Source organism: Amblyomma americanum, chromosome 9, assembly GCF_052857255.1.
Source record: "Amblyomma americanum isolate KBUSLIRL-KWMA chromosome 9, ASM5285725v1, whole genome shotgun sequence".
NCBI classification, from domain to species: Eukaryota; Metazoa; Arthropoda; class Arachnida; order Ixodida; family Ixodidae; genus Amblyomma; species Amblyomma americanum.
In genome coordinates this window covers 139,912,449-139,929,193 of record NC_135505.1, presented here as the reverse complement: position 1 = coordinate 139,929,193, position 16,745 = coordinate 139,912,449, and the positions used below count along the sequence as shown (strand labels likewise).

At 49.7% G+C, this 16,745-nt stretch overlaps 2 protein-coding genes across 4 annotated transcripts in view; one reads left to right on the top strand and one right to left on the bottom strand.

Annotated features, from left to right (window-relative positions):
• Nucleotides 1-3,728: 3,728 nt before the first annotated feature.
• Nucleotides 3,729-16,584, bottom strand: LOC144104614 (uncharacterized). 2 transcript variants are annotated; one of them, XM_077637729.1, is made up of 4 exons: nt 16,375-16,584; nt 15,009-15,072; nt 14,123-14,409; nt 3,729-4,732 (listed from the first exon to the last, which is right to left on the bottom strand). In XM_077637729.1, the coding sequence occupies exons 2-4, from the start codon at nt 15,052-15,054 to the stop codon at nt 3,806-3,808; spliced, it is 1,260 nt and encodes a 419-aa protein (XP_077493855.1). In that variant the 5' UTR covers nt 15,055-15,072; nt 16,375-16,584; the 3' UTR covers nt 3,729-3,805. The 2 variants fall into 2 exon arrangements, with proteins under 2 accessions (XP_077493855.1, XP_077493856.1); XM_077637730.1 differs by lacking the exon at nt 15,009-15,072 and having other exon boundaries at nt 16,375-16,557.
• The window catches only part of LOC144104615 (uncharacterized), a 28,311-nt gene continuing 19,243 nt past the window's right edge, over nt 7,678-16,745 (top strand). For both annotated transcript variants that reach the window (XR_013308594.1, XM_077637731.1), the window contains exon 1: nt 7,678-8,090. The gene's annotated coding sequence lies outside the window, so the exon portion shown is untranslated. The remainder of the gene's footprint in view (nt 8,091-16,745) is intronic.

Below are 16,745 nucleotides of genomic sequence, written 5' to 3'. Positions count from 1 at the left end.
CTCAACCGCTGGTGATGGTGAAAACATTTATTAATCATAGAAAGAGGTGTTGGGGGTCGTGACCTGAAGGGTCACGCCCTTACGATCACTAGGTGGGATATCTAGTCACTCCTAGGCTGCCTAGTCATGCCTAGGCTGCCTAGTCCTGCCTAGTCATGCCTAGTAATGCCTAGGATGCCTAGTCATGCCTTGTAATGCCTAGTCATGCCTAGGCTGCGCCACGGCGCTGTTATACTCGTCGCCATCTGTGTATGTTAAGTAGAGAATGACTGATTCTGCACATATGGGCATTAACCCACGGAGCTCTGAATAGTGTGTGGTTTGCTAACACGAACTAAGTTACACAAACCACGAACGCGCCAGTGGAAACAGCAGCAATTTGCACAGTGTTTTCGCGTTCATAGCAAGTAAGCTGACTTAAGTGCCCTCGGTAGTTTTTCACTTTTATGAAAGCTGTTGACTGTCAGAGTAATGACCTATGAATTTCTTCGGCAGGGGAGGAACAATTGGTTACATCCTGCATCACTGACATTTTTGGCAAAGGCACACACACACACACAAAAAGAAAAACCGACGAGCCGTACGTTGGCAAATAAATGTACGATCCAATCATGCGGGCTCAAAAAAATCCGAAAGCTGACTGACGCATCTCTTAAGTGACAATGTTGCAAGCAAGCTTTCAGGCGAAAACCGATGTGGTGTCAGCACTCCTCCTTGAACGCAACAGAGGCTTGTACGCGTCACGCTATTGGCGCTTTTTTGCCACCAAGAGGTGACGCCTAGGCTAATTACGATACGGCGAAGTTAGAGGACTACTTCCGCGGTCATAGTAGCTGAGGTATCTCCATATGATGGCCGTCAGTTGTTTTATCATTTGCTTATCTGATATTGCCAAATAACTCTGATAATGCGTAAGTATCAATGTATTACACATCTGCGTACCTATCGAGGCCGCGCGACCGGTCTCTAAGCAATTACCGATTTTGTGTTAGAGAAAGGAAAATTAATCTTTGCATCAGTTATAATCTACTTAAAACCGCAAATGAACATACGATATGGTTTCCGCAAAAAGCGTACAGGCACTAAAAGACGAAGACAAGCACACTCAAGACAGGACAGGCGCCAACTTCCAACTAAGTTTATTCATGGAAAAAACCGCTTAATAACCACACCAGCAGGCAAAGATAGAAGCAAACCAAAAAACACGCAGTGACAGAGCATAGGAACACGTGCCAAAAGGATCAAGCAATGATTAAACTCTGATAATGACCCACTGTGAAACCTAATCTCTTCTTCTGAGAGCGAGACAGATGGCTTGCTTATGCAGATATGACCCGTCTGGTTGATGTAATAAGCTTCTATGATTTCACGCTCTAATTTGTCTTTAGACCTTGCGATGAATTTGGTGTTTTCAAAACCTGGACGACACTTGCAGCTTTTGCAGTGAGTGGCCATGTGGCTCCCATAACCATTTTTTATCGCAATCTTGTGCTGCCTCACTCTTTCATTGTAGCATTAACCTGTCTGGCCAATATATTCCAGACCACAGCTAAGAGGCACAGCATACACAACGTCAGTAGTGTAAACAGTGGCGCGGATTTGGTGATTAGTTTTGCACTGCCTAACCATTCTTGCTTTGTTCAAAGTGCACACGAGCGACAGCTTGCAAGGAGCAGATAGGACCACATTGACCTTATACCTGCTGGCTACTTTGTTCAGATTGTGCGAAAGCCGATGAATATAGGGAATCACCACCGTCGGTTTCTCTTCTTTGTCCTTGTCTTTCTGAGCCTGTTCACCCCTTGACGCCACCTTGCGCTTTTTTACAAGCCAATATATTGGCTAATATATTGCCAATATATGGCCAATGTCTGGCCAATATATTGGCCAGACAGGTCAGTGCTACTATGAAAGTGAGGCAGCACAAGATTGCGATAAAAAATGGTTATGGGAGCCACATGGCCACTCACTGCAAAAGCTGCAAGTGTCGTCCAGGTTTTGAAAACACCAAATTCATCGCAAGGTCTAAAGACAAATTAGAGCGTGAAATCATAGCTTATTACATCAAGCAGAGGGGTCATATCTGCATAAGCAAGCCATCTGTCTCGCTCTCAGAAGAAGAGATTAGGTTTCTCAGTAGGTCATTATCAGAGTTCTAATCATTGCTTGATCCTTTTGGCACGTGTTCCTATGCTCTGTCACTGCGTGTTTTTTTTATTTGCTTCTATCTTTGCCTGCTGGTGTGGTTATTAAGCGGTTTTTTCCATGAATAAACTTAGTTGGAAGTTGGCGCCTCTCCTGTCTTGAGTGTGCTTGTCTTCGTCTTTTAGCGCCTGTACGCTTTTTGCGTAAACCATGTCAAGCTACAACCAACTAGCTCAAATGAAAGTCTAGCTGGAACATACGATGTTTGTCATTTTTTGGAAAATTTCTTCGAGAAGAGTGTGCCGTAGTAATCTTGTCCCCGATCTCTGTATAGTTTTCTGGAACACAGTTTGCTCCCCGTAGATTTATCTGTAAAAACCGTCCAATACTACTGGAGTTTAGGAGTAACGATGCAATTTTTTTACGGTGTGACTCAAGATACGCACCCATCACACAGTGCCAGAAGCCACACTGTAACCGCCAAGCTCATTGCTGATATCTTGTTGGTTCATTAAGCACATTTCTAAGTCATGCATTCCTGATTCAGTGCTCTAGCAGTCCTGACTAGTATAAAGTGTGCGATAATCACGTACTCAAGATTATCATAAAGTAAATTTTGGAAGCATGAACGCTTGCTACACGCCACATGTAAACAAAGAAAAAATAGAAACTAAAAGCTCCGGCGCACAGTGGAATCTAAATGCATGGTCTACTTCTTTATCTACCTTCCGGAGACTTATTCTTGCTAGTTACAGCAGGCGGAATACATGCAGCACTTACCCACTCCTCGACTTGAACAATGGCGCGTTGTGAAATCTATGGCTCCCAACAATTCGCGGCTGATAGAGCTGTCTCCTAAAGAGGTAGCTCGGCTTGCCTGCGAGCCGATGCTAGCAAATCGCGAACCCAGTGGGCGCGCTCAGCTTCATCTGTCACCCGTTACCGTCAGACTACACGTTTGTGACGCAAGATACAAATTCTGGCCCGATAATGTACAGTTCACGCAGGGATGCAGCAGTCTCTGCAAGGGCTGTTTTGCTGCCTCTTACGAGAGTCTCAGTTTGAAAGCGGCGGCCGGCCTCGGCTGACGACGACCTGAAGCTCACAAAGCTGCTGCCCCGCAAAGTTGTTCTTTGAGCGGCCGGCATGCCGACGCCAACCAATCGTATACTACTGCTCGTATACACCCAGCTTCGTTACCGAGGCAGCCAGATTAGCGGAGGACAGCTGTCGCCTTCAAAACGCTACATGCTTGTGGAGGGACGAAATACTGGACAAACCAGAGGCGCTTCAGTTTATTAAAAAAAACTGCTTTTACTCCAAACCCAAACCCCACCCGGGAGGACTGGGAGGCGACCCTACTCGCCTGTTGCGACCTGAAAGCCCAAAAGGCGATGGTCGAACGAGCTATGGCGGCAGCGGAAGCCACTGGGGTCCCGTACTAGGGACTCCACCTAGTGATTGTGAGGGGAAGGGCACTAAGCCTGACTCCAGAGCACCCTCCATGTAATTCCCTCTTTTCAGAGGAAATAAACCCTCCATGTAACTCCCTCTTTTCAGAGGAAATAAACGTTTTTACCACCACCACCTTCAGTTTATTCTTGTTTGCAGTAGGGGAGCAATGCGTACACACATAACACAACTACAGAACAAGAAGTCACTACTCTTCATCTTTTTCATCATCAGTGCGGCTCCAGCCGCGACGGGAAATTCCGGGCCCCTGCAGCCGCTGGAATTCAGAGATGGTCGGACCCATCCTCGACCGAGGTGCGTCGCTGCTAGGCCTCTGGCGCCCGGCGACCTCCGACTCCTTGTGCTGGTGGGCGGTGGTACTGATGTGCTCCAGCTTGTACTCGAGGCTCTTGAAAAGGACAATGCCGCATGGCCCGCAAGACAGGTCCATCCCACGATGCTGCATGGGCGTGTCCATGTCCTGCTGCCGGTTTGATGGCATCCAGACCGGCGGGGGGGTGGACTCAGGCCCCGACTTCGTTTTCTTGATTGAGGACGACGATGTCACAACCGGCGGGTTCCAGGCCGGCGAAGAGGCGGACTCAGCGCCTTGCGGTGGGTTCAAGGGCGTGGATGAGGGCGGCGCCTTCGTTTTCATGATTGAGGATGACGATGTCACCACCGGCGGGATCCAGACCGGCGAAGAGACGGACTCAGCGCCTTGCGGTGGTTTCAAAGGCGTGGATGAGGGCGGCGCCTTCGTTTTCATGATTGAGGATGACGATGTCACCACCGGCGGGATCCAGACCGGCGAAGAGACGGACTCAGCGCCTTGCGGTGGTTTCAAAGGCGTGGATGAGGGCGGCGCCTTCGTTTTCTTGATTGAGGTCGACGATGTCACCACCGGCGGGATCCAGACCGGCGAAGAGGTGGACTCAGCGCCTTGCGGTCGGCTCAAGGATGTGGATGAGGACGGCACCTCGCTTGGGTCCCAGGGCCCCGTAGAGCTGGACGAAGCGCCTTCCACTGATCCAGGGCCCGCGGATGAAGCCTTCGCCTCTGCCTCACGTTCGTTTCCAAGCATGATCAGACGCCTGTAGCCTTCGTTCTTCAACTTTTGCATGTGCTTTTTTCCCTGAAAAACGTCATAGTGACATGTAGGACTTTTCTGATGGTTAATGGACATTAAGGCTAATGGACAGCCAAAGCAGATATCAAGATTAGGCCCTTATGACAGATTCTCGCTGAATTAACCACGACAGTTCATAGATAGCTTAACCGACCAATTTTTTTTCACTCGCCAAGGCAGGACATTAAACTATGCCACACGCCAAAACAGGGCGCTGCGTATCGGTTTCGACGCAACCAAGCGCTCTTCAAAATGAACTGGAATATCAATACAAATGCATTTTCGCTTTTCGCTGTCAAGAAAATTTGACACCCCCCCCCCCCCCCCCCCGCAACGGGCCGGTCGGACACGCTATCTCGTGCTCACAGTCGAGTGGCATATATAGAGGCTGACACGTAAGACATACTGATGCGAAGATAAGTGACACAGGTAGTACAAGGTAAGGTGCCAGTCTTGGCGCCTTCTGCAGCTGAACGGCGGTCGCTATAGAGAACCTGCGCTGCTTATGTGACACTGCAGTTGTTTCATCGTATTCATACCATTGCCCGCCTTGGATGGCCGAGGAATTTGAGCCACGTTTTTACTTAGCAGGCCATCACGCAGTGCGCATTTTCTCCCATTACTAGTACTAGTAGTAGTACTAGTAGTAGTGGTAGTAGTAGTAGTAGTGGTAAAAATCGTTTATTAAAATGATAATAAAAAGGAAGGATAAGATTTTTGCTAGCCCTGGCATCTAGCATCGATACTAATGCACCTGAGCTGGGGAAGCAGAAATAAAGGACAGCAGGCAATAGCAGGCAGAATGGAGAAATGAAAGAGGTCAGGGGACAGGAAGAGAGGATAGGAGGGGGGGGGGAGCTAATAGACACGAAAACTATTTACACAATAAGAATTGTCTACAGGTTGCGCGAGTGGTTAGTTCATGATGAAGAAATAAAAACACACGCCAACAGCACTATGTTGACAGCAACTGCAGTGGGGCGTCCAGCTGTTAATCGTAAAAGGTAACACTCGCGGAGCGTTCCGTCACTGCGCGTTTGTACCTGGTGGAGAACACGCGGTACGTCAAGCCCGTCTGTTCGAGGAATGCACAGAGGAGCTCCGAGGCTAATAATAATGATAATTGGTTTTTGAGGAAAGGGAATGGCGCAGTATCTGTCTCATATCGGCGGACACCTGTACCGCGCTGTAAGGGAAGGAGGGAAGGGATAGAGGAGGGACTAAGAGAAAAAAAGGAAGAAAGAGGTGCCGTAGTGGAGGGCTCAGGAATAATTTCGACCACCCGGGGATCTTTAGCGTGCACTGACATCGCACAGCACACGGGCACCTTAGCGCTTTGCCTCCATAAAAACGCAAACGCCGCGGTCGGGTTCGAACCCGAAACTCGGGATCAGTAGTCGAACGCCCTAACCACTGAGCCACCGCGGCGGGTGCTCGCAGGCTCCAAATTTCGTTTTCTGGTAAAAATTAAAAGCTAAAGCTTTTCTATGCAGACACCTATCACGGCTCGCCAGTAATGAAGCACCATGTCGACTTTCAAGGATAGTACGTGGGGAGAAGGGCAGGTCGGTGCTTCCTTTTTCTTCTGGCTCGGCGCTGACAAGCACATCGCCAGTGCGCATGCGTGACTTTCGTATAAAAGCAGCGCGCTGCGAAGAATAGAGCAATAAATGTCCGGACTCCGTAGAGTATCTGTTACGGGTCCAGTTGGACTTTTTTTTTTTTGGAAATGCGGTGGAGAGTTTGAAGGATGCTTCCCTCCCGCCACCGGTTGGCCCGGTATTGCACTACCTCCGGGATCGGCCTTGCTTTTAGCGCGTCTTTACTATCCTGTCTTTCTATCGGATCTTTCAACTCTCCTGCTATCTGCACGTGGTAGCGACTGTGGCCCTTCTTGAGCCAGTGAGCAGGCCTGTGAACTTTCCTTTTCTTTCTTTCTTCCTGGCAAATATCTATCTAAGAATAGAGCACTTGGCGTCCGTGTCGTTCTATATCAACTGGCGATGAAGATGGGAAGCAGACTGATAGCGTAACCGGCACGGAAGAATGACGCACTCGTTGAAGCGGCGGAACCACGTCGAGTTCTGGGATTTCGACACCTACACGGAACGTGAGAAAGAGGACTTCGACTCGTACGTCGAACGTTTTAACCACTATTGGAAGGGAGCACAAGTTGAAGACGCAGTCTGAAGAAGTCCGCTTTCATGACCGCCTTCGGGAGGAGCGCGCACATGACCCTCAAAGACCTGCTTTTGCCGGCAAGCCCGGATGGCGAGTCGTTCGAGGATCTGGTGAAGGTACTGTCGGCGTCAAATGAAATGCGAACAGCGGAACGCGTGGACAAGTCATTATTTCCGGCTTTATTTTTTTATGGTTTCTGTTGAATTCTTGCGCTGCTAGGTAGCTGAAGCTAACCCTTTTCAAATAAACAGCCAGTGCTAATCCCCTGCAAGTCATTCATAAAGAGGGAGGCGCGCTCATCCGGTTTGCGGTAGTTTCGCGTCTGTTTTCTTTGGCGTTCGTTTTCTCGCCTTGCCACTGGATAGCCACATTTGTATTTTCCAGCGATCGCAGAATTCGCAGCGCGGCTTGGCTGGCGCCAGCGGCTGTAGGCTACGTTGATGAAGCGAGCGCTCTTAGCTCACTGGCCTGCAGCGCTTTGATTTCGTCCCTATCATTGCCCTGTTATCAGCGTCTGCTTGCGACGCGAACAGTTGAAAAAAGGACCGATCGGGTTGCGGTCGCTGTCCAACGTGGTCGTCGCTGAATCCCTTGTTTCTGGCAGTGAGCAGAACTTTATCGCCGCCGTACCGCCACCAAAAATGTGGCGCTTCAGCTGAAAGGCGAGAAAACGACTGACGAAGAAAACAGGAGCAAAGCAATCGCAAACCGGAAAAGCGTGACTGTCTCTGATGACGACAGGTAGACGGCGTAGAATGGACCGTTGGCCACGCTCTATGCTGTTCGCATTTCATTTGACGCCGATAGTACTAAAAGAACACTATACGCCGGGGATCCGAGTAATTACAGAGAGGTTAAAGTACAACCGCCGGTACCAGCTGTCAACGGAGTCAGTTTCAACGTCTGCTGTGCAACTACGACACCTTGCTGTCAAGTGCGCATTTGGGAATATTCTGGACGACGCACTGCGTGGCAGCTTCGTCGCGGAGCTCCGGAATCCTGCAATTCAAGCAGCGCTATTGAAGAAGAGAGCTGAATTTCGAGACAGCTTGCGAACTGACAAAAAGCACGGAGCTTGCGGAGAAAGTATGAAAAAGCTTCAGGCCGTCGGGGGACAGCGAGTCTACAGAAAGGGGCGTACACGCCGCTAGCAAGAAAAAGCCGAGGACCACACAAACCCAAGGTGAGAGCGCATCGTCAAATATTTTTTTATGAACGGCACTTGCTATCGATGCGGCGACAAACACGACGCTAGCTAATGCAGGGATCGTATCGCAAGATGTCACCGGTGCAAGACACTTCGCAAAAACATGCATACACAAAAAAGGCCAAGCAGTAAACGTGCTAGAAGCGGAGCATGGCCATGACCAATTAAGTCTTTTTCAGGTGCGAGGAAGCAGACACTGCTGCCACCTTATAAAATAGACGTGAAAATCTGCGGACAGCCAGTGACTGTGCATATAGAGAGCGGGGCCGCCGTATCTATCGTGAACGAGCAAGTGTGCGCTAAGCTTCCGCCACAAGCTCAAGCGGAGCTTGAAAGCTGCACGCTAGAACTAAAGACTTGCGGCGGCACGCCGCTCCGAACTAAAGGCAAAGGCCAACAAACGCATGTTAGAATACGAGGGGCAAACAAAAACGTTGCTTGTGGTCGTGGTACCGGGATCACCGCCATGCTTCTTGCGTAGAGATTGGCTTGTACAGCTGAAGCTAAACTGGAATAGCGTCTTCGGCATACAATTAGACCGAACAGTTACGGACTTGTTTCAAAGGTACCACGATGTGTTCTCGCCAGAAATAGGTTTGATAAAATCCTATAAAGCCCCAGCCGTGTGTAAAAGAGGGAGCCCAACTAGTATTTTTCAAAGCCGGGGCAGTTCCTCACGCGCTGCGACATCCTTTTGAGCGGGAACTTCTAACAGTGCAAGACCGAGGAGTTTTGGAACCAGTCCTGCAGAGTGACTGGCGTAACACCAATGGTGGCTGTACCGAAGGCAGATAAAACGGTGAGACTTTGTGGCGACTACTAGGTTACCCTTAACCCGACTATAAAGGCAAACCACTATCAGCTACCTCTAATAATAATAATAGTTTTTTGGGGAAAGCAAATGCGCAGTAACTGTCTCATATATCGCTGGACACCTGAACCGCGCCGTAAGGGAAGGAATAAAGGAGGGAGTGAAAAAGAAAGGAAGAGAGAGGTGCTGTAGTGGAGGGCTCCGGAATAATTTCGGCCACCAGGGGATCTTTAACATGCACTGACATCGCACAGCGCACGGTCGCCTTATATCTCTACCAGAAGACATCTTCACGGTGCTGGCAGGAGGGAAAGTGTTTACAGTGCTCGACCTGACAACCGCGTATCAGAAAATGCAGGTGCACGAAGACTCAAAAAAGCTACTCACAATTAACACACACCTAGGACTGTTCAAGTGTGTGCGCATGCCTTAAGGAATTTCGAGTGCTTATGCAATTTTCCAGTCCATAATGGATGAGATGCTCAAAGGACTCGACTGTGTGCTTTGCTGCCTGGACGACGTCCTGGTTGCGGGAGGTTCATTCCATGAATACCTTACTCGGTTGGAAGCAGTGCTTGGGAAATGTCCAGAGCCATGGAGGTTGACTGAAGCAAGAGGAATGCAAGTTTTTTCGAGACTGCGCGGTACTTGGGCCATACTGTTGGAGCGACCGAACTTCGTCCGTGTGTCGAAAAAGTGGTGGCAGTGAAGGGGAGTGCCAGCTCAGAGCTGAAGGCGTATCTGGGCATGTTAGCATTTTATTCAAAGTTTATTCCCCATATGTCGACCAAACTAAAGCCTCTGTACCACTTACTTCGGAAAAATGAGCCCTGGAGGTGGTCACAACTCGGAGGGAGTTTCTTTCAAAAAATCAAAACAGGGCTCACTCAAGATAGTCTCCTAACGTTCTACGATCCCTCAAAGCCGCTAGGTTTAGTGGCAGACGCATCCGCCTACGGTATAGGGGCGGTGCTATTTCATATTACAGACTGCCACGAAAAGCCAATTGTGTATGTCTCGTGTCTCGTCTACTGATCCGGAGATCCCGGGTTCGAACCCGACCGCGGCGGCAGCGTTTTTATGCAGGCAAAACGCTAAGGTGCCCGTGGGCTGTGCGATGTCAGTGCACGTTAAAGATCCACAGGTGGTCGAAATTATTCCGGAACCCTCCACTATGGCACCTCTTTCTTCCTTTCTTTCACTTCCTCCTTTATCCCTTCCCTTACGACAATATTCAGGTGTCCGCTGATATATGAGACAGATACTGCGCCATTTCCTTTCCCACAAAACCAATTGTTGTTATTATGTATGCCTCGCGAACCCTTAGCAAAGCCAAAGCAGCGTATTCAAACTTGGAAAAAGCTTTGGCAGTTGTATTTGGGATAAAACGATTCCACATGCATTTTTGGCCATGAATTCACTATCTACTCGAATAATTTACCGTTGAATTGTCTATTAAGGCATGCCAAGCCCATTCCTGCATCTGCAGCAGCTCGCATGCAACGATGGATGCTTTTGCTCACTGCATATCGCTACAGATGGGAATATCTCAAAAGGCAGTCTATGGCAAATGCGGACGCGCTCTCACGCATTCCATTGCAGAACGAACAAGATGCTAGCAACTACATCCAGTTCTTCTCAGTGACGCAGGGCCTACCCTTACCAGCTGAAAAGATTAAAAAGACTAAAAAAAACCCTGTATTATCGAACGTCGTCTTTTACACCCTGAATGGCTGGCCCTCAAAAGAACGCGAGAAAGAACTAGCAGCGTATTTTGCAAGACTTCATAAGCGGTCGATTGCTCATGACTGCATCATGTGGTGCAACTGTGTTGTTCCGAGTTCCTTGCAACGTTCAGCACGGACGCTTATGCATGAGGGCCACCCGGGATCAACACCAAAGTAGATGCTGGTAAAAACCTAAGTGTGGTGGCCTAAGCAGAATGAAGATATCGAAGAAACAGTGCGATCGAGTGTGTGTGACGTGCCAGCTGAGTCAAAATTCAGCTCCACGTCTGCCTGTGACGTCATAGAAATGGCTGACTCGGCGCTGGCAAAGGATCCACCTCGACTTTGCATACAGTAAGCCAAACTGGTTACTTGTTCTTGTGGACGCCTTCTCTCTCATGACTACTACGACGGCCGAAAAAACTAAGGAAAAGCTGCGTACCATTTTTGCTACTTTCGATCTACCAGAAGTAGTGGTAACGGGTAATGACCCCAATTCGCATCGAGAGAATGTGACGTTTCTGTCGGCGAATGGGATACGCCTCCTTATCGCCCAGCGTCGAATGGCACTGCAGAACGCCGGTTCAGGCTATTAAAAAAGACCTGCAAAAACAATTGCAGGATGAAGAGAAACAGGGTGTCCGAAGGTCTTTTGAGCACCGCGTTGATCGATTCCTTTTCCGCTACAGGAACACACCATGTGCAGCAAGGGGAAAGACACCAGCGGAGCTGTTTATTTAGTATACGCCAAAAACCCGCCCGGCTCGGCTGCATCATCGGCTTAGTGACTACCCGGAGACGCCGCACTGAACTTCACGCACGATGGAGCGAGTTCAAAGGAGACAGAGTGCGTGTTAAGGAACCAGGTGATTCGCATAGCTAGTCGGCATCATTTTCAGACGAGTTAGCGCCGTAACACACGTCGTAAGCATTAACTAAGAACGTTTAGGACATAGTGATCACATGGTCAAGGCTGCGTTTCCTGTTCCTGATCGCGAAGTACTTCGTCATCCTGTTTCATTTCTCATGCACCAGCCTTCTCAGTTCGCACAGCAACCCCTTGGAAGCTCCAGATCCCGACAAGGGTTTGAGATCCGCAGCGCAACCAGACAGAGACCAGAACGAGCCGATTACCCCACAGGCGGAATCCCCGGACAAAAGCCTGCCCCGCCGCGGTGGCTCAGTGGTTATGGCGCTCGGCTACTGCTCCGGAGTTTCCGGGTTCGAACCCGACCGGGGCGGCTGCGTTTTTATGGAGCCAAAACGCTAAGGCGCCCGTATGCTGCGCGATGTCAGAGCACGTTAAAGATCCCCAGGTGGTCGAAATTATTCCGGAGCCCTCCACTACGGAACCTCTTTCTTCCTTTCTTCTTTCACTCCCTCCTTTATCCCTTCCCTTACGGCGCGGTTCAGGTGTCCAACGATATGTGAGACAGATACTGCGCCATTTCCCCCAAAACAAATTATAACCCTCCGGGGATCTGCTCTTGTTAGCCCCCAACGCCGTTAGTGAGCCGAGCGTGGAACAACCGCAGCAATCTTCCCCCGTTCCTCTACGACGAAGCACAAGAGCGAGACGGTAACCAGACCGCTGGGGCTACAAGCAAAACGAAAAAGAAGGGGAGAAATTAATGCTGTTGCTCGGCACTGACAAGCGCATCGCCAGTGTGCATGCGTGACTTGCCTATAAAAGCAGCGCGTTCCGATGAATAAAGAATTCATCCCTCCCAGCACTTGGCGTGCGTGTCGTTCCAAACCGCTTTTTTTAGGGCGTGAAGAGTGATACGGAGCCTACCTCGAAGCTCCTCGCGTGGATGAAGCCCGTCCAAGGTCACCGATCAAAGCAGCCAGGAGAAAAAGATAAGACAACAAATAGAGGGACAGCAATGAGAAAAAGGAAAGAAATAGGAGGAGAAAATGGAGGGGAACGCCGGGGTACCACCCGCTGCTCGTTATCGGGGACGCGAAGGTCATGAGCTCACAGTAGCAGCAGCTCGGAAACTAAAGTGTTCGACGAGAGGGAGCTCAGCCAAGATTCCCTCCATGAGCGGCCATAGCAACAAAGTAACAAAATCATACGCGCGTGGGTGGCGCAAAGCTGCTTTTTTATTGTACTTTTATTAGTTCTTTCAAGAGAAAGATAACAATATGGTAAATGAAATATAGGGGTAGCCCGTCTTGTACGAGGTTCGTGCTAGGTAGGAGATCCGCGCTGAAGCGAGAGCGTAGGAAGCGCCAGCGCGAAGCAGCCGCTGACTCAAGCCGATCGTTAAACGTTCAACTAGACCGCTGCTTAGCTTAGCCAATTTTCAAGCGATAGCGTATACAGCTCGTTCGGTCGAAAAGCAGTCGGCGCAGTCGGCCCAGTATACGATAAGGCGCCCGTGTGCTGTGCGATGTCAGTGCACATTAAAGATCCCCAGGTGGTCGAAATTATTCCGGAGCCCTCCACTACGGCACCTCTTCTTCCTTTCTTCTTTCACTCCCTCCTTTATCTCTTCCCTTACGGCGCGGTTCAGGTGTCCAACGATATATGAGACAGATACTGCGCCATTTCCTTTCCTCTAAAACCAATTATATTATTATTATTATTAGTCGGCCCCGCGTGTCGGAAGTAATCGGGGGTTGCGTAAAAAAATCGTAGCATGGTAATTTGTGGTTCTAGTGATTGATTACTGGTGTGTAATAGGCGATGACGAGTTAATGAAATCATTGGGGTTAATTGAGCAATTAAAGAAATAAATATAAATTGGAATAAGAGGGGTTAAAAGGTGTAAAAATGCTCTGAATGAAAAGCCAATTCATGATGATGCCAATTAAGAAAAATAGTGTGTAATTGACCAATTTATTAATTGAAAGAATCGCAAAAATATGACAAATCCGTTCAAAGGTGTGCCCCGCCGCGGTGGCTCAGTGGTTAGGGCGCTTGACTACTGATCCGGAGTTCCCGGGTTCGAACCCGACCGCGGCGGCTGCGTTTTGATGGAGGAAGAACGCTAAGGCGCCCGTGTGCTGTGCGATGTCAGTGCACGTTAAAGATCCCCAGGTGGTCGAAATTATTCCGGAGCCCTCCACTACGGCACCTCTTCTTCCTTCTTCCACTCCCTCCTTTACCCCTTCCCATGCGGCGCGGTTCAGGTGTCCAAAGATATATGAGACAGATACTGCGCCATTTCCTTTCCCCAAAAACCAATTATTATTACTATTATCAAAGGTGTCAAATGTTCAGAATGGAAAGCTTAACCCACTACGCTATCGCGTCGTACCCTTAACATGGAGCTTAAGTGTCCACTCTTTTTTTTACCATAAGCTCAGCGTCACAACAGAGGCGCACTCGAATGAATTCTTGCGTGCTCCTTATTTAGTGCATCTATAGTTGTCTCGCTGGTAGTATTAATCTCCTATCCAGGAACGAAAAAATAGTTTCGGAGGTGAAACCAGTCGCGCAGATAAGAAGCAAAAAGACGCACCTTGTTGTGGATGTCCATGGCCGACTCAGAGTTAAGGGCAACCTTGCAGAGCTCGCAGAATGAGTACGGCCTCGCTTTGCGCAACAGCGCTTGCAGTGGTCCGAAAGCGAGACCAGAGGCGGAACCCTCGATGGTCTCGGCCACGGTTCGCCTGGTCGCCACGCTGATGTCATCGCCGACGCATGCCTTCTGTCTGTGCTTCTCGCTCTTCATGTGGCTCAGGTACGGCACTGGACCGTTGAACACCTTCTGGCAGTGGTAGCACGAATACCTTAAGCACTCCATGTCTACGAGAGAACAGCAGAATTCAAAACCACAAAGTTAGAACTGGCTTGGGTGAATTCTGGTTCATAAACGCTAAGGCGCCCGTGTGCTGTGCGATGTCAGTGGAAGTTAAAGATCCCCGGGTGGTCGAAATTATTCCGGAGCCCTCCACTACGGCACCTCTTTCTTCCTCTCTTCTTTCACTCCCTCCTTCAACCTTCCCTTACGGCGCGGTTCAGGTGCCCAACGATAGATGAGACATATACTGCACCATTTCTTGTCCCCCAGAAGCAATTAATAATATTATTATTATTTATGGGGGATTAACGTCCCAAAGCGACTCGGGCTATGAGGGACGCCGTAGTGAAGGGCTACGAAAATTTCGACCACCTAGATTCTTTAACGTGCACTGACATCGCGCAGTTCTCGGCCCTCTAGAATTTCACCTCCTTCGAAATTCGACCGCCGCGGACAGGATCGAAGCCGCGTCTTTCGAGTCAGCAGCCCAGCGCCATAACCACTGAGCCACCGCGGCGGAGGCTTGGGTGAATTCATCGGCGTCAGAGTTAATCCTATGCTGCACGACAGAGGCCTCTGACAGTAAACTAAAGATTATTCCTACCTTGAACCTGGCAAGACCACGTTATTTCTGAAGTTCCTGTGTCCATCACCACTTGCACCTGACCCTTTGTAGAGAGAGAGAAAAGAAAGATTAACGGAAAAAGCAGAAGGGGTTAACTAAATGACACCCAGTACGCTACCCTTTTACGTGGAAAGGGGAACGGGGGGAGGAATGGAAAGTGGAGACAATACATGGAGGTCACTTTTCCATCTGTCCTTAGGTCATTAACAGGGTACCCAGGGCACACCCTGAAAGTATATAACCTTGAACATAATCCTGTGTCCTTCAAGAACTTGAGAAACACCTTCATAACTGTCCTCTGCGAAGAAGTATTAGTCCAAGGACCAGAATCTCGGCTTCTGTTAGCGGACAAGGATCTAAGCGGCGCAGAGTTGCGCCCAGGAGGGCACGCCCACGCTCAAACCGAGGGCAGTCACAAAGTAGATGCTCTATTGTTTCGCCGCACCCGCCGCTGTCACACGCAGGACAGTCTACCATTGCGATTAAGTAAGAGTAGGAATTTGTAAATCACTTTCATGGAGACTGCTCAAATGTCTTCCTCTGCCTAATCCGTATCCCATCCTCAGCATTTGTCAATTGCCACAAGATGTGCCTTTTCTATGCTGACATAGCTCAGACCCACGCCATGATCAAAGTGATCCAGACCCACGTAGTTGCCAACTTGTCCCCTCAGTGCCCATACATTGAAATCCGTCTGTGTCATAGGGTCAATAGTGACCTAGAATACTTATTTCAGTGCAGGACGTCAAACATCGGAGGTTTGCCGATTGTCGCGACACCCGGAGGCAGCAATGTACACTGCACATCACTAAAAAATTCGAGATGGATTAACTGCTCTGGTTCCTGGCAACATCATTTGCGAAATAGGTGAACAAAAGAGGGCAGGTACAGAATCGTTTATGAGCTTAGGACGACGAACGTAGAAGAAACTTCCCGCCCCTTGCCGGCCCCTCCACATGCTAAGCTCATCGCCACCATTAGCTCAGCGAAGTAGACACAGGGCGTAGCCAGGTTACAAAGCGGGACTCGGCAACGAGCACGACCAATGAGCTCTGAAAGACACGCGCTCCAGCGTCTCCTGTAACCACCCATATAGCCCTCGCGAGTTAGGCCTACCCGAGTGCCATTACCATCGACCATCAACGAAACGCGTTCTAGCTACGAAAACTGCAAAGAGAATTCCGCGGTAACTGTATTGAAGGCCTTGCCTACAGCTATCCCCTGAAATCGAGGCTGTTTTCTGTCCCCCGCTATCCCCCAGCTATCCGAGCTGGGGGACAGCTATCTAACCCCCCCCCCCCCCCGCGCCCACCCCACCCCACCCCGAGAGAACATGACAGCTGACCTCACAGAGCTGGCTTGAACGCCCGCGATGGTCCGTCACCAGGCTCCGGCAGGCAGGCAGGCAGGCAGAAAGCGGCGGCGGTAGAGCCAAGAACTCGATGCCCTGACCGCTTGCGTCCGCGGGGCTACAGGCGAACGCTCGAGTCGCTCGTGCGCTCGTGGTTGCGGCGAAGCTCGCGAAGGGTGATGATGGCGATGGGGCTGCCCATTGCACGTGCTGGTCCTTCTTTCTTTTTCTTCGTGGGGAGGGGGGCAGATGGCTTATACTTCGCAGCGAATGTAATAATGATAATGTAATGAAGACTACAGTCGCCACCATCGATCACGATGAAGAGGTTTGGCCACAACCGGTTTTTCTCCGTTCTCTCTTTC